Source organism: Vulpes vulpes, chromosome 15, assembly GCF_048418805.1.
Source record: "Vulpes vulpes isolate BD-2025 chromosome 15, VulVul3, whole genome shotgun sequence".
Classification (NCBI taxonomy): Eukaryota; Metazoa; Chordata; class Mammalia; order Carnivora; family Canidae; genus Vulpes; species Vulpes vulpes.
This window is the reverse complement of record NC_132794.1, coordinates 59,626,460-59,645,062: the sequence shown is the minus strand read 5'-3', so window position 1 is coordinate 59,645,062 and position 18,603 is coordinate 59,626,460. Positions and strand designations below refer to the sequence as shown.

Below are 18,603 nucleotides of genomic sequence, written 5' to 3'. Positions count from 1 at the left end.
CATAGATCAATAGAATTGGATAGAGAGCCCCAAACTAGATCCACACCTACACTGTCAATTAATTTATGAAAAAGGAGGCAAGAATACACAATGGGGAAAAGACAGTCTCTCAGTAAGTAGTGATGGAAAAAATGGACAGTTACATACAAAAGAATGAAACTGGACCACTTTCTTCTACTGTTCACAAAAACAAATTCAAGATTAAATACCTAAATCTGAGACTTGAAATCATAAAACACCTCAAGGAAAACATAGGGAGTAATCTTGAGAACATCAGCTTTAGCAACATATTTATGGATATGTCTTCTGAGGCAAGGGACACAAAAGCAATGAACTATTTAGGTTACACCAAAATAATAAGCTTTTGCACAATGAAGGAAATCATCTACAGAACAAAAAGTCAACGTACTGAATGGGAGAAGATATTTGCAAATGATTTTTCTGATAAGGGGTTACTATCCAAAATGTATGAAGAATGTGTAAACCTAACACCAAAAGAACAAAAAATCCAATTAAAAAATGGGCAGAGGAGCAGAGTAGTCATTTTTCCAAAGAAGACACACAATGGTTAACAGACACATGACATCACTGTTCATCAGGGAAATGCAAATCAAAAGCACAATGAGATATTACCTCTCACCAGTGACAATGGTTAACATCAAAAAGATAAGAAACAAGTGTTGGCAAGGAAGTGGAGGAAGGGAATCCTTGAGAATTTGGTTTGCCTTTGCAGGAATACAAGTGCAACCACTGTGGAAAACAGTATGGAGATTCCACAAAAAATTAAAAATAGGGGATCCCTGGGTGGCGCAGCGGTTTGGTGCCTGCCTTTGGCCCAGGGCGCGATCCTGGAGACCCAGGATCGAATCCCACGTCGGGCTCCCGGTGCATGGAGCCTGCTTCTCCCTCTGCCTGTGTCTCTGCCCCCCCCCCTCTCTCTTTGTGACTATCATAAATAAATTTTAAAAAATTTCAAAAAAATAATATTAAAAAAATTAAAAATAGATATGCCATATGATCAGTAATTCTACTACTGCATATTTATACCCTGAAAAATGAAATTAGAACTTCAAAAAGATATATTTTCAATGTTTATTCAAGAATGTTTATTATAGAATTATTTACATTACGTAAGATATGAAAGTAATTCAAGTATCCAGTGATAAAAGAATTGATAAAGAATGTATAGTACAAAAAAATGTGTAGTACATATATTTGGTGGAATAGTCGTCACAAAAAAAAGGAACGAGGTCTTGCCATTTTTGAAAGCATGTATGTTCCTGGAAGACATTATGCTAAGTACAATAAGACAGAATAAGAAAAATACCATATAATTTTATTTATATGTCAAATCTAAACAAAATAAAGCAAACAGAAAGACTCCAATGCAAAGAACAAAATGGTGGTTGCCAGAGGGGATAATAATATTGTAATAACATTTAATGGTGGCAGATGGTGACTATACTTATTGTTCTGAGGACTGAGTAATATACAGAGTTGAATAGAATGTTGTACACCTGAAACTGATATAAGACTGCATGTTAATTATACATACATACATACATACATACATACAGTTTGTATTTTGGAGTTAAGATCTCTTTCTTATCCTGCACTAGAAAGGTATTTTCCTATACTATCATTATTTTTACCATTTACACTCATCTCTTTCATCATTTGGAGTACACATTGTATATAGTGTTTTATGAGAATCCAATTCTATTTTCCCCTATCTTCATATGAGTCTTCATATGATTTTCTTAACACTCTATACTAACCACTGTTCCTTTCCCTAACAATATGTGCACAATTTCTGGTGTAAAAATTTTTTGTGTTTTTGTATTTGTTTAATGAGATTTCTTCTTGTGTGAACTAATAGCTCAGGGAGACTGTTAGTTTTCTACATATATAGTCATATCATCCATGAATTGTAACAGTTTTTTCTTTTTCTAATACTTATTCTCTTATTTCTTCAAATATTATGATATATAGCAGTATTAATAGGATAATTATCTATATTTCTGAAATGTATGCACCTAAACTTCATTTGTTTAACTTTTAATGTTAGCTATAGGTATTTTTTAATGTAACTTTAAGCAAATAAAATAATTCTGTTCCACCCTAGTTTTCTGAGCATTTTTTAAATAAGAAGGAGGCCTCAAATTTCAACATATGCTTTTTCTGCTTATTTTGAATAAATATATTTTTCTTTTAGTTAAGTACTATAGTCAATTATATTGATAGTTTTATTTTTATTTTTTAATTTTTTAAAATTTACTTATGATAGTCACAGAGAGAGAGAGAGAGAGAGAGAGGGGCAGAGACATAGGCAGAGGGAAAACAGGCTCCATGCACCGGGAGCCTGATGTGGGATTCGATCCCTGGTCTCCAGGATTGCGCCCTGGGCCAAAGGCAGGTGCCAAACTGCTGCGCCACCCAGGGATCCCGATATTTTTTTTTTTTAATGTTGAACCATCCTTTCATGTCTGGGATCAAATTTCTTGGTCTGCTTATATTTTAAATATGCATGCCATTTGATATTTTATTTTGAAAACTTTTCATCAGTATTTATTAAACACAATGGATTTATCACTTCCCTTGCATGCATTGTCATAATCCATTTTTTAAGAATCAAGATTATACTGGTTTCATTGTCACAACATATTCTATTGTTATTTAGAATTCATTAAGTTTTCATTTGTGACTTAATTTATTTTACTTTGTTAGAAAAACTGAAATACATGTTAATGAGAACAATGGTCTAATAATGTTTTAGGCTTTGAATTTTCATGTTTCTTCCTAATCAATACATCAAATATGTCAATAATTCATTTTGAGCAATTATTTTTATAAGAATTTGTATGTTACTAATGAAGTTGGCATTTAAGAAGAAATTTCATATTCAAAACTTTTCTCCTACATGTTTTACAACAAACTTTAAAAGAAAATTAGATTTTAAATGTGTAGCCTCTTAGACCTAGTGCTAATACAATAATTACATGAGGTAGTGAAAAGGCACTTAATGTGCAGAATGAACAGCATTCCCTAAACTAATGCTACTGATAGCATAAGCAAAGTCCATCGCTTTGAAACAAAACAAAACAACAATAAAACTTGAGAAAAGCCAGGGATATTTTCTAGCCAGCTCCTTAATAATTGCTATTTAAGTAATATCTCAAATTAAAAGTTAAAGAATTAGAATTTTTCTATTTGAAATTTTCAAAGTTATATTTTATTTTTAACTTGCCTTTTATTACTGAGTTATTTAGAATTGGTTAGGGCAAAAACAAAAGCAACACAACAAAACTAAAAAAAACATAACTAAAGCAACTTCTTTGGTGAAACTAATTAGAAAAGTATATACTTAGAGCTCAACGCTAGACTTTTTGAAATTTGATACCTTTAAGTTCATGTAAGTTGCCAGTTTAAAGTATTCTTGGAGGGTATTCTCTGTCCCAAGGAGTTTTCAGAAGATAACTTGGTCAAAACTTTTAAATAAATAGGAGGATACTTATTACATGCTGCATACATACAAACAATTGTTTTTGTATACACGGTCTATCAAATAAACAAGTTTTTGTTGATTTCTGCTACTCTGTGTAACACATAGTGTTATGTGCTGTAGATTCAATACTAAATAAGACAGATTTTTTTGTTCTCCATAAACTCAATGTGTACTATGGAAATCAGACAAATAAAAGGAAATTTTAATACATGAAAAAAGAGATTCCTTTTGACCACATAGTGCCAGATGTCTTACAATGAAGTTTACATTTTCTTAGTAAAACTGGTCAAGTAAAGAAGGGCATGTTCCTTGGGCAGCCCGGGTGGCTCAGTGGTTTAGTGCCGCCTTCAGCCCAGGGCGTGATCATGGAGATCCAGGATTGAGTCCCACGATGGGCTCCCTGCATGGAGCCTGCTTCTCCCTCTGCCTGTGTCTCTGCCTCTCTATCTTTCTGTGTCTCTCATGAATAAATAAATAAAATCTTAAAAAAAAAAAAAGAGCATGTTCCTGTTCTTTAAGACCACAGACTGCAAGTTACAAATGTAATTTTCATCACAGAAATAGTCATTGCACTACTGTTTATAAGAGTGAAACACTAAAATTGATATGTACATTGTACATTTATATGCTAGGTAGCTGTAAAAAAATAAGACTGTTTCTAAATGTATCAGAATAGATAGTTCTCAGAAAGTAATATTGAGCTTTAAAAATTATAGAATTCTTACCAAATAACATTTAGGCGGTCTAGTTCTGGAGTTAGCACATGTAACCATACAATTGTACCATATGAGAGACTGATGGTACCACAAAATGGATAATAGACATATATATTAATTGTACAGAAAAATGTATCAGAAAGCTAGTGTCAAATTTATAACAGAGATGCCTCAGAAGCAAGAGGCAGGGTACTTTGATTTGGGAGAGAAACAAAGGAACTCGAATCATATATACATATTTTCATACATTTATGATGGGATTATGTCCCAATAAACCCATCATAAACTGAATATATAAGTAAAAATTCATTTAACACACCTAACCAACCATATGTCTTAGCTTAGCATAGCCTACCTTAAATATACTCAGAACACTCACATTAGCATACAATTAGGCAAAAGCATCTAACATGAAGATTTTATAATATTCAATGTCTCATGAAATTTATTGAATAATGTACTGAAAGTGAAAAACAGAATGGTTGTATGGGTACAGAATGGTTCAATCAGCTGTTTACCCTTGTGATCGTGTGGGTGAAATTGCTGTGGCTCACTGCCACTGCCCAGCATCATGAGAGAGGATCATATCACATATTGCTAGTTCAGGAAAAGATCAAAATTCAAAATTTCAAGTACAGTTTCTACTGAATGCCTGTCACTTTCACATCATTGTAAAGTCAAGAAATCGTAAGTTGAACCATCATAAGCTGGAGACCATCTCTATGTGATTTTTTTCAAAAATAGGAAAGTAGGTAGTAAGTGGAAGGTAGGTAGCTAGCTAGGTAGGTAGCTATTCATTCAGTACTATTATATATTAGGCACTAATGTAAGTCTAAGCTCACTTCAGAGGGAAAAATGATAGGGTTTTTTTTTTTCAATAAAATACAAACATTTCAAACAGATTTCACAATGTTTTTTTCAGACTTGAGAATTCTTGGCTTATCCTTTCCTGGAAGAACATCTATATAAAAGACAATCTGTAATCTGAAAGCTGCCTTAGGATCATGAAACAACAGCAGGGAAAATTAACTCAATGATTTTAATAATCATATTACCAAGCAAGAAAACACCCATTTATTAAAATCCACATAAGGAGGTCCTGTATTTGTGGGATGGGTAGAACATTTTAAAACTCCAACTTTCAAACTTAAATAGAAAAATATCCACTTAAGTATATTAAAATTGAGACTTTCTTGTAAGTGTACGCTGTGACAAAGATAAAGATCACAGATTACAAAAAAAACTTTGCAATGTCAAAAGCTGACAAAGGACTAAGAAACTCCAGAATATTAACCAGAAAAACACAAAAATTCTATTTAAAAAATAGGCACAAGATACAAACAGCTAATTTAGAAAACTACTCAAAAAGCTAATAAAAAACTTACGAGAAGATTCTTAAACTCAAAGAAATATATTTAGAACACTGGGCGAATTTATAGATTATCTCATGTATCTTTATGTAAGAGATAAATCATCTATGCCTACAATGCCATATTTGAGTTCTTAGGCTAAGCTGAATGACAACAAAACTCAGTGATTCAGCCAAGGTGAAGCCTATTCCTTGAGTGTGCAACCAGCCTCTGGAGAGCGCACTTCTATCTTGTTCTTCTAACTCTAGCTACTTTGACTTTTCCCTTAAATCTATTTTCCATTTTTATTCCAAGCATTATTTTCATCTGGTTATCCAAAACCTCTTTAGAGAAAGAAAGTGTGCTTCCACATTTAAATAATCAGGATTATACTATGTCTAACAATCCTGAAATTCTTGGTTTTTTTTCTTTTTTTTTTCTTTTTTTTTTGGTTTTAGGCATTATTTCTTCTAAAGAGAACTCAGATAAAAGTAGTATGAATATTAAAAATATGTCTTGATGAAGAAACTAAGGCATGAAGAGGCTCAGTGGTGCATCTAAGGCTACAAAAAAATAATAATCAAGAAAGCTAGGATTTTAACTCAATAGTTCTGACATCAGAGACCATGTTCTTGACCATAGTTTTTGAAGCGGAATCACCAAAAGAGTCTATACATAGCTAACTAACATAACGCTGCTTTTATAAAGTTTTTTTTTTTTTAATTAATTATCAACCCTACTCTTTGTCAGGCACAGCCTTGAATACTGGAGCTACAAAGATGAAATTCATAGCCTAGTGGGGAAGACAGGCCAAACAGGTATTACATTATTTTGTGCATACTAAATTCAGCCTGGTAAGTGCACTGGTACGAACATGCCAGGATATGATGAAAGCAGAGAGCAGGAACATGTAACTTACCTAGGAGAGGCTCTAAAAACTTTCAGCCAAACAAGCTAGTTAGCCATGAAGGGGTTTGGGGGAGGTTAAACAACTCTAGGTAGGTAAAGACAACAGACTAAGTCATCATGGAGTTTAGAGAGTTGAATAAAAAAACATGAGGTGGAAATGAGGTTGCATTAAGGAAAGACAGAGCTCAGATCCTGGAGGGCCTTTGGATAAATGGCAAACCATTTGGATTTAATCCCATAAGTGAATGGAGATTATAGATTCATAGATAGGACAGTCACAAAAACATGGATATATTTTAAATAGATAGTTTAGGTGGCAGGTTGGAAACTGATTCAAAAGTCTATTAGTCAAAAAAGCTAAGTTATGCTTTGGTAACAAATAATCTTCAAATCTCAATGAGTTAATGCAGTAATGGATTCTTTCTTAAATATCCAAAGTAAAGCTGGCTGGATAGCCCTCCCCTACCTGGTAGCTATACCATCTAAAATGTGTGTACTTTCAGATTACTGTAGCAAAGGAGAGAGAGAGCTGGAGGATATTGTGGGATGTTTTCAAGCACAGGGACTGGATATGGCAGTCATCAATTTCTCTCATATCTCACCATCCAGGGCCCTGTGTCATGAACCAGCACAACTCCAAGAGGCTTTAGGCAATCACTTGAGTGTCTACTACAGAATAGAGCACTCCTTTCTCTCTCTTGTAAGAGGCCAAAAATACCTATAAATTATTATTGTACTGTTTGAGAAAAAGTATTGTTATTCATGTATTCAATTCACTCAACACATTCTTTTTTGAGCACGTACTATGATCCAGGCATTCACATTGTTCCTGTGGGTAAAAGTAAGAGTAAGTGGAGTGGAAGGTATAATATGGGCCAATTCTGCATCTTAGAGGCAGCTGTGAGAACTTGATTTTGATTGAAAAGAAGGGACTTAGAACATTCTATGCAATAGAGGGACATGAACTAACTTTTTTTTTTAAAAGGGATTCTTCTTGCTGCTCTACTGCGACTAGGATGGTAGGGTGTAAGCATTATCTCTACAAAGAAATTATATAGTAACCCAAATGAGCAATGGTGGGGACTCAGCTCAGGATGGAAGCACGGGGCTGCTAAAAAGTGGTTAGAATCCTGATATATTGTGAAGATAAGGTATTTAGTTTTGAAGATAAAGTTATCAGAACTTGAGGACAATTTAGACATGTGGTATGAGGTAAAAGGTCTTGAACTCCCAGGAGGAGAGCACTGCAGTCCACTGATGGGAGATGTACCTTTACCATTAAAACTTGTGAGATGGGTTCAGAAGGGCTTTAGAATATTAGTGTTCTAAATTAATCAGATCCAACAGGTGCTTCCATTAGAACTTCAAAGAATAACAATGTTTACGGAAAAGTCTTTTTCTTAGATGGAAAGCTTACCTCCAAATATTCCATTTTCCCATGTTGACAAGATTTCTTATATAATCTGTATAGATCTCTCTATGTAAAAATAAAACTAACTGGTTGGCAAACTATATAAATATCTTTCTTTTTAAAGCCAAATCAGGAAATATTAAGCTATGCTAGATTCATTTTGATGTGACACTTCATTTACTTTTTGTTAAGGGAATGCTTCCTTTCTGGGACCTGCCCATATTTCTATGTCTCTTGTAAAAATAAAACTGTTTATGTTATTTATCAATTATTATTAGTAGTTAAATAAGGTATGCCATTCTGGTGATTTGGTTCATTCACTGGGTGTGAATTAGTAGAACCATAGGTCATATTTAAGCTGAATTTTGATGAAGGCAGAGAATGGGAGAAGATTTTAGGCATATAGAACAGGACAAATAAATACATGAATATAAAAAGATGACCAATTCATGAAAATAACAGAATTTAGGGTTCATGAGAGGGACAGTGGGTTTGGAGTTACAAGGATTAAGAAACTGGAGCTGGTAAGGTTTGGTAAGATTGATTATGAAGTTATGTGTGGATAACATATCTAGTATAACTGCAAGTTTCAATTTTACCTTTAGGCTAAAATAAAGACAATGATGTTGAAATGTAAAAGAGTTGAAGAGCCTTATAAGAGGAAGATAGAGAAAAGACAATAGGAAGCAATTAGAAAGCCACCCAATAGAAGAGCAAAGTTGAGAGACAATTTAATCATTGGGAATCTAAGAGAACTAAGTTTCTAAACATGAGCACATCTAGCAGGAATAATAAGCTAACGTTATAAAGCAATTATGTGGTTATACATTATTTTTTTATACAATGATAAACCCCAGCTTTGATTTTTTTTTTTTTCTCCTACTAGGCTAAGGAAGTCAGAAAGTTTGTTTTTTTTTTTTTAGAAAGTTTTACTACTGTAGGAAGCCCAGCTTGAAACCTAACTTTAAAGAATCCAATTTGCTTTCATCTAATATATATTATCTAGAATCTGCCCCACTCAAGTAACCAAGAAGTTCCAGAGGCAATTGTGCAGTTTTCAGCATCAAGTAGAGTGACTGCTTTCTTCAGGAAAGTGGATAGGCAATAGATACATATTAAAGAGCCATCCCCAAACACCAGTTTTACAGGAATGATGGCAACACATAAATCATAGCATATATTAGAAAACTTCAATGCAACAAAAAGACATATTACACATAAAGAGGGAAGTAATGTTTATGAAATCACATGACCAACAAAGGATTAGTGTCCAGAACATAATTTAGAATTTGTTTACAAATTAATAAATAAAAGACAAGCCCATAGAAAAATCAGCAGAGGTTTAATAGGCAATTCACAGAAAATAAAACTGTAGTGTTTATTGAGCATATATGAAAATATGTTCAAATGGACCACTCTCAGTGTTTATCTTTGAGGGAAGAGGATGGAGGAAAATTGCATTTGGAAAAAGCACAAAGGGAAATGCCACTTTGTAACATTTAATGCCTTTAACAGTAAATAACAGAACAAATATTACTAAATGTTAACATTGGGTGATCTGGGTGGTAATTGCATGTATATTTGGTTTGTTTTCTGTATTTTCTCCTGCATTTTTGAAATATTCCTTAATAATAAATTTTTACATATAATGATTTTACCATCCTGTTACACAAATATTTCCCCATCTATCATGTTAATGAGACAAAACGAGAAGGGAGGCAGTCATGAGTTAGGGGAAGAATATAAGAGTCAAGTTAGAATCCTAAATTCTGAACAGTCCCAAATCTGCCAGTTGATCACTTTGAGACTTTTAGCAAATCACTTATTGTTCTGAAACTCACTCATCTGAAAAATGTAACAAAAAACCCCCAAAAAACCCAAAAGAAAAAAAAACACAACAGTATCTACCTTTACCACACAAAGTTATTTTAAGGACTGAATTGTTTCATGTAAATGAAAGTGATGTTCATATGTGAAGAAAAGATATTGGGAATTCTCAAATCCCACATTTAATGTGAAATTCATTGGACATATTTTACCATTTAGTGTCATTCTAAACTTAAAGAAACAGGCATTAGAAACAGAAAGGAGAATGTATCTTTTCTTACCGGATCTATCAGCTGGGAATAGAGTTCATGACAATTGTCAAAAATATACTTGTATGTAGAATCCAGGCACGCTCTAACACAGTCCTTCACCACCATGCTGGCCTTTGGGGGGCTTTGCAGCTCCAGAACCTGACAAACAAATTATTTTCTTAAATTCAAAAAGAGAATTTTGCAATCCAGTATAAATAACTTAAACAACCTCAATAAATGTTTTTGGTTGATTTTTCTATGTTCAGGGAAATTGTGGTCTTAGCAATGTTTTAAGTGTATAAATACTTACTTTATCTTCTTGATTTGACAACTCAGTGAAAATCATCATAGTTGTAAATATTCAAATAGAAACACTGAGAGTGACCAATTACAACATTATTCATCCACTCATACTATTTAATAATTCAACAATTATTTATCATCTACTGTATGTCTGACCATTATTATATTGCAATGAATAAAAGAAATAAAAAATCCCTTTCCTCATGGACCTAAATTCTAGTTTATAACAAAATAAATCAGTAAAATATATTACATTGATGATGCACACTAAAAAGAAAAGTAAAGCAGAGAGGAAGGGATGGAAAGTGTTTCAGTGGAATAAAATGAACACAGAGAATAGTAGGTGAATTCAGAGAAGTAAGAGGATGGAACCAGGGAAACTATCTATATCTAGACTATTTTACAAACCTTAGCTTTGATTAAGGTGGGAAGGAACTGGACTGTTTCAGCAGAAGAGCAAAGTGATCTAACTGAACTATCTTTTGAAAGATTCCCTTCAGCTACTTAAGGTGGGCTATGAAAAAAGTAGAAAGACCAGTGATGAGAATAGCACAATAATTCAGTCAATATAGTGCTTGCTCTAGTTGTTAAGTAAGCTAGGGGCTGTTAAAAGAAATCATATTATGTCTAATTTGAGAAGGAAGAGCGAACAGAATCTGCTGACAGATTGGATGATGTGAAAAAAAGAGAACGGTTAGGACCCCATGGTGTCAGCCTAAGTAACTGGTACAGTGGAGGTAGGTCAATTGAGATGAGCAAAGCTGTGCACAGGAAACTGGTAACTCAGTTTCAGGTCGGTTGAGATTGATCAGGTGGCTATGCATAGAAGTAGATTTCAAGTAGACATTTGGATATGAGTCTAGACTCATGCAGGTGTCCGGGGCTAGAGATAAAAATGTAGAAATGATTAGCTTAAAGAAGGAAAAACTAAACAATGGTGTCTGGGAAATCCAGGGAAGAAAGGGTCTCCTGATTGATGAAATATATTGATACTGAACATTATAGGATAAGGATTGATAGGTGACCACTAGAATTCACAAACAATGGTCATTGGCGATTTTGATAAGATCATTCTTGGAGGGATCCCTGGGTGGCGCAACGGTTTGGCGCCTGCCTTTGGCCCAGGGCGCGATCCTGGAGACCCGGGATCGAATCCCACATCGGGCTCCTGGTGCATGGAGCCTGCTTCTCCCTCTGCCTGTGTCTCTGCCTCTCTCTCTCTGTCTGTGACTATCATAAATATAAATAAAAAAAAAAAAAAAAAAAAAAAAAGATCATTCTTGGAAAAATGATGGAGTAAAAGTTTGACTGGAGTGAGTTCAACATTCCAGGTGATTTTGAAGATTAATATTGTTAAAATTTCAGTTCTCTCCAGATGAATCTTTAGATTTAATCCAATCCCAATCAACATCCCAGCAGGAACTAATAACACCTAAACATTTCTGAAAAAGAAGGATGTTCTTAAGATCTGCTGTATCTGATTTTAAGATTTTAAGATCTAATTTTAAGATTTGCTATAAGTGGGCAGCCCGGGTGGCTCAGCGGTTTAGCGCCACATCAGCCCAGGGCTTGATCCTGGAGACCGGGGATCGAGACTCACTTCGGGCTCCCTGCATGGAGCCTGCTTCTCTCTGTCTGTGTCTCTGCCTCTCTCTCTCTCTCTGTCTGTCTCTCATGAATAAATAAAGTCTTAATAAAAATCCTTAAAAAAAAGATTTGCTATAAGGCTATAGTAATCAAGGGAGTATGTTAATGGTGAAAGTATAGACAACTGAACAGTATGCAGTCCAGAAATAGACTCAAAAATGGACAAGTGATTTATTTTTAAAATGATGCAAAGTTAATTCAATGAATAAAGGATAATCAAAGGAAAAAATTTATCTTTGACCCATACCTCATACCACACTAAAAAACAAAAAACAACAAAACCTCTCAAAACACAGGACTAAACATATAAGATAAAATAAAACTTTTAGAAGAAACACAGGAAAATCTCTTTGTGACCTTCATTTAGCCAGAAGCACCATCTACAAATAAAAAAACTGACAAAGTAAACAACAAAATTATGCACTTTTGCTATACAAATGTACTATTTGAAAATTAAAAGACAAAGCAGATAGGGAGAAAATGCTAACAAATAAAGTATCTGATGAAAATCTTGTATCCAGACTATATATAGAGATATAAACGTAGAAATGATTAGCTTAAAGAATAGTTATTTTTACAGTCTATTTCTAAAGTCTTAAAACATTATTTTTAGTAATCTGTAAAACATGGGGCTTGAATTCATGGCACCAAGATGGAGTCACATGCCCTTCCAACTGAATCAGCCGGGTGCCCCAAAGAACTCTTAATGCTCAAAAACAAAAACAAACAAAAACAAACAAAAACAAACAAAAAAAGCAAAAAAATAAATCCAAAACACATAAAAATGAGCAAAACATTCCAACAGATTATTCATTAAAGAAATTCAGATGGCAAATCAGTCCAAGAAAGGATGATCATGGGACACCTGGGTGGTTCAACAGTTAAGTGTCTGTCTTACCCAGGGCGTGATCCTAGGATTTTGGAATCGAGTCCCTTATTGGGTTCTCTATGGGGAGCCTGCTTCTCCCTCTGCTTATGTCTCTGCCTCTCTCTCTCTGTCTCTCATGAATGAATAAATAAAATCTTTTTTAAAAAAGGATGATCACTATTAATTGAGAAATAAAATTAAGACCATAATAGGATATTTCACTATTAGAAAGGCTAAAAAATAGTAATAATAATTTCAACCACAGAAAATATCAAGAGTTTCACCAGATGATGTAGAGCAATTGGAACTCTTGTGCATTGCTGCTAGGAATACAAAACTGTGCAACTGCTTTGAAAAAATAATTTGCCATTACTTGTAAAGTTAATCATACATTTATCAAATGATCCAGGAACTTCCCTTCAAGGCAAGTAAAAGCTTATGTTTACACTAATAATATGTATGTAAATATTTGTAACAGTATTGTTTATAACCCCAGCTAAGGGACAATTCAAATGCCTGTTGTGTATACATAACCGAGAATTATTACCCAGCAACAAAAAGGAATAAACAGTGGATACACTCAACAAGATGGATGATTAGCCCATGTGTCATGCTATAAAGCAATTATTTCATTTACATGATTTTTTTTAATAGATTTTATTTATTCATGAGAGACACACAGAGAGAGGAGCAGAGACACAGGCAGAGGGAGAAGCAGGCTCCATGCAGGGAGCCCAACATGGGACTCGATCCCAGGTCTCCAGGATCAGGCCCCGGATCGAAGGTGGTGCTAAACCACTGAGCCACCAGGGCTTGCCCTACATGATATTTTGGAAAAGGCAAAACTAACTTGATGAGATGAGCATGGGGTGTTATACTCTATGTTGGCAAACTGAATTTAAATAAAATATTTTTTTAAAAAAAGGAAAAGGCAAAACTATAGGGAGACGACAACAGATCAGTGGTCACCAAACACTGTGGGCAAAGGTTTGAGTGTAAAGGGGCAGCAATAGGGAATTCTGGAGAACTATGGCACTGTTTTATATGCTGGCTGTAGTGGTGGTTACACAACTACACATTTGCCAAAACTAACAGATCTGTACAACAAAGGAATGGATTTTACTGTCTGTAATGGGAAAAGAAAAAAAAATGGGAGGAGAAACTTGTTCAAAAGATACTGAGAGAATAGAAATTGGGAAGAAAACATGAAGAGGATGATTTTGAGGGGCTTTGGTATTAAAGGAAAAGAGGGGACACCTGGGTGGTTCAGTTGGCGAAGCGTCTGCCTTTGGCCAAGGTCATGATCCCAGAGTCCTGGGATTGAGTCTCAGATTGGGCATTCTGCTAAGTGGGGAGTTGGCTTCTCCTTCTTCGTTTGTCCCTCCTCCCTGCTTGTGCTCTCTCTCTCTCTCTCTCTCTCTCTCTCTCACACACACACACACACAAATAAATACATAAAATGTCAAAAAAAAAAAAAAAAGAAGGAAAAGAGGGATTAGGGTATAGTAGCTGGAGAAGGAAGTAGAGTCCATCATTGAAGAGAGTGGGAAGGACTGATGCAACAGAGTTTTAGTACTTAGGAGGGGATGAAATCAATTGCACAGGTGGAATTGGTGGCCTTTTCTAGGAGAATAGACAGCTAATCAATAGTAATAAAAAACAAGGAAGAGTATATGGACACAGATGCAGGTAAGTAGATACGTGGGGGTGGGTAGCAGGAGCATGTAGTCTGAGCTTGAGGAAGCTCTCCAGACTTTGCTCCTGTTTTGTTTTGTGGTTTTGGTTTTGGTTTTCGGTTTTTGTTTTTTCAGTGCAATAGGAAGCAAGGTACTCAGCTGGTAGTGAGGAGGGTGGAGGATGTGCTAGAAGTATGAGACTTTCTTAACATTACAAGACTGATGACTGAAGAATGGCAGATATGTGGCACTTATAAAGGCACCCCTTACCCTCACTCCCATTTCCCCACTTCAGTGTGGATGGCAGGTATCACCTGTCAATAAAGTAACTTTTCCCTCTGAGCCTGGTTGGAGGCTAACAATCATTCTCTGCACACTGTTCCAACAACTGCTGCCAAGATACCAGAATGGACATAAATTCCATTTATCCCAGTCACTCAATGTGGCTGTGATTTGAAGCCAAATGAATTTTATTTGAACTTTAAAAAATCTAAACGATTGCTGATACAGTATGGTTTTGTTTTCTCTCTCTCTCTCTCTCTCTCTCTCTCTCTCTCATATAGTACCATTTTTAGTGCTTCTAGGGAAAACAACCATGGGCAACTGAAAATTTTATTTTTTTCTGTACAAAAATTTTCTGAATAAACATCATAAAATTTTCTTTCAAAGAGCAAATTGTTTTTAGCCCATAGTCTGACAGGTAGTTTTAGGAGACACTTTACATGAATTGTCCCGCTAGCCAAATTATGATTGCAGAGAGCTTGCTGTTACAGCAGAGTAGATCTATCTAAAAAGAAATGCCTGCACAGTTTGGTAGATAATAGTTAGTTATACTAATAGTTTAAGCAATCTAATCTATTCCTATAAAGACAGTTCCAGGGCTGAAAATGAGAGTTGCCACAACTGGGGCAAACTTAAAAGAATCAGCTACTCTCTTGGGATGAAAAAGTCAGCAAGACATCTGAGTTAAACTAAAATAAGAAGTAAACTCATTTCCATTTAGCATTCTTAGGGACTTTTTTTTTTTAGTAAGTGCTATGTTTATGTAAGATGGATTTAATTTAAAACTACATTTGAGCCAAACATATCAGAATATTTTAGGTGTTTAGGATAATCCCTTTTCAACACATGATTTAGCACTGCAAAAGGAATCACAGTTTAATTGCTAGGGTTGAATGGTAGCGATCAAGAGATGACTTTAATGGGGAATGAGTGTGTTATGACACACCAGGATAGCGACAAATAAAATGAGGTACCTTCATCCTAAAAAAGGTGATACTTGTTAGCAGGTCAACAGTTGATTTCAGGTCTTGCAGTCTTTCAGCATTGCTGGCAGGAAAGTTTTCCTGGTTAATTAAGAAATAGAAAATGGGTAAATTATCAGCCTTAAACTTGTAATGGGAAAATAAACTAAGACTAACCATCTGGGAAAGAAAATGGGAAGTGAACTATGTAAAACTACAAAAATATCCCTATAGCATTCTTAAAATATTTTATCATAAAACATTATAAAAAGTAAACAATTGGAAAAATTATCTTTAGTCTTAGAAAGCCATATCCTTCTATTTATTTCCACAGTGTAATAAAAATATACAAAATAATATCATTCGTGCATAGTTATTATTCAACTTTGTTCATATAGTAGTTTTGCAGCTAAAAGTGGAGGGGACAACGTGTATTTGGAAATTTTTTTTTTATAATTTTCTCAAGATGGGTAATTTTTTCCAAAAGTAAAGCTTTGGGAACTTTTACATGTGCTACATTTACTTCTAGTTACAAAGAAACTTTTAAAAGTTTAAAGAAAAATAAGACTACACTGCAGAGTTTCTCCTGGAAGTACTATGGATTTCAAAAAAAGTCTGTTGGTGAGATTTGGTGGAAATGTGATATAAAAAATAAAAATGTTCAGAATTTTGAAGTAAAGGGAAGATATAATTATGAAAATGTTTGATCTAAGGAATAATTTTAACATTGAGAAATTTCTCATTTTTACGTGTTTTCAAATTGACTTTTTAAAGAGCAATCAGAAAAACCATAGGTAACTTTTAGATATTCATGAACTCACATAGAGTTAAGGTATCCAAATGATGACAAATGAGGTGGCTTCCAGGCCCTTTTGGATCTCATATACCTTTCTCATTGCCCGTGTAGCAGTTACCTTCTACCAGTGTTGGCCCCAGTTCCAACAGGAAGGATGAATTTGACAAAACGTGGTATCATAATTTACAGAAATATGAAATTCAGATATCCATCAAAATGAACTAAAACATGAATGCAGAAGATATACATATGTGCAGGTATGGAATGATGTTTAGAATAAATTGCTAAAGAATGCAACAGTTATTGCTACAGATTCTTTTGTAAATAAAACTTTAAATGGTTTGTAACTAAGATTTTTTGTAACTAAAATCATATGTGTATTTACAAACACAATATATATGAATATATTTGTGTGTGTGTGTGTATTTCACCTGGAGGTGAAGTACAGAAGAGTTGACAACAAGTTTGGACAGCTACAAAAGATCACATTGTACTGATTTAGAAAGAGTGAATTAAGCAGTGAGTCCAAGTGGGTATCTTAAAAGCTGGGGAAATATCCCGCAGGATGTCTCAGTAACAAGGGGTGAGCTTTCAGAATGAGGACTCTGTCACATGTCTACTTCATGGATTAGTTTATTGTGACTCAATCTGATAGTCATTATAATTATAAAATTAAAGCTACACACATACACACACACACACAGAGACATATGTTACTATTGTAGGCTTATTTGGGGCAAGGTCCCTGAACAAGGGGCATCAGCTTGCTTACTTAGGGGACTTCTTCCAGTGTGACAGAACCTGAGTTCCCAAGATCAGTATTTTTACTTTTCCATTACACAGAGGATGATTTTCTACAATATGACAGGAAAGCATCTCAGACAAACATATTTTACCTTCAGGCAGATAATTTTGTACATACCCTATACTTTGACAGGTCAATCCTTAAAGAGTTATGCAACTGGTCCAGTAGTTTTATGAATTTTTCCCTCTGTATAAACAGCACAAAATAGGACAATGGAAATAAATGGCCATTCTAAATGTATCTTCACAACAAATCTTTGAGTTATTGTCCTCATTTTATAGAAAGAAGGTTCAAAGATGTCAATGATTATCTAAGATGATAGAGCTAGTATGTGACATAACAATGATTTAAATGCAGATCTCTTGGACATCAAATCCAGGCTTTTCACAACAAGCAACAGGGCCTCTCTGTGAGAAATAAGAAAATATCCAGAAAGTTGTGGAGTGCGGAAAGAGTCCAGAAAACTGAATTTCCACTGTACTAATTCACAACAATATGAGTCGGCAAGAAAAAATGTGACCTACCCCTCTTCCTATCCCCACACACCACAGTACTTCCCCAGAAATAAAGTATTGTTTTTTAAATTTCTTCTACCTAAGCAAGTGGGAATTGCTATTGTTCTCATCAAGAACAATTTCAAAAAGCATTTTCCTTTTGGTAACAAGTACAAACTTCATACTCTGAAAATATCCATCACCTTTAATGTTGTTCATGATTCAGTGTTTTTAAAAAAGTATAAAATATCAAACCAAAAAAAATTGATGCTTTCCTCTGAGGTTGTATCAGTGTTGGGCTGACCTCTTCATAAGATGTAAAGACAAGAATAAGTTTGCTTATAAGGATGAAGTTGTGTTGATTAATAAAGTAAATAAATTAGATAAGATGAAAACATCCAAGTCACACAAACTTTATAGGTAGACAATCCTCCATTTGGAGTCTAATCAAAAATGAAAAAAAAGATAGGGAAGTGGAAGTAAGCAACAGTAAAGGTCTCTCTGCCTGCATTACTATTCTGTAAATAACAAAATGCACTTTGGAAGATATTGGCCAAAGTAACCTTTTCCTAATACTTTCATGAATAAGGTGGATTTATGGAGTTATAACTCATCCCTTGAAGTCACTGATTTTGATGAAGTGAGCTGAATATTAACAGGAGTTGATGAATTGTTCCTAAGTTGAAACTCCAATTTTCTGAATAAACTGCTTTTTTCAGGTTTATATGTCATACAATAAAGCTTGATATTACCTTTGTGTTAAAGCCCTGCAGGGGCAACAACAGAGCCCAAGAAATGTACC

At 34.5% G+C, this 18,603-nt stretch overlaps 1 protein-coding gene across 1 annotated transcript in view; it reads right to left on the bottom strand.

The window, feature by feature from the left end:
- UNC13C (unc-13 homolog C) overlaps positions 1–18,603 on the bottom strand; it is a 589,248-nt gene that overhangs the window by 240,926 nt on the left and 329,719 nt on the right. Inside the window, exons 17-19 of the mRNA XM_072738579.1 lie at positions 17,425–17,493; positions 15,719–15,808; positions 9,999–10,127 (exon numbers count right to left, since the gene is read on the bottom strand). Of these exons, the coding sequence (XP_072594680.1) occupies positions 9,999–10,127; positions 15,719–15,808; positions 17,425–17,493 (288 nt within the window). The remainder of the gene's footprint in view (positions 1–9,998; positions 10,128–15,718; positions 15,809–17,424; positions 17,494–18,603) is intronic.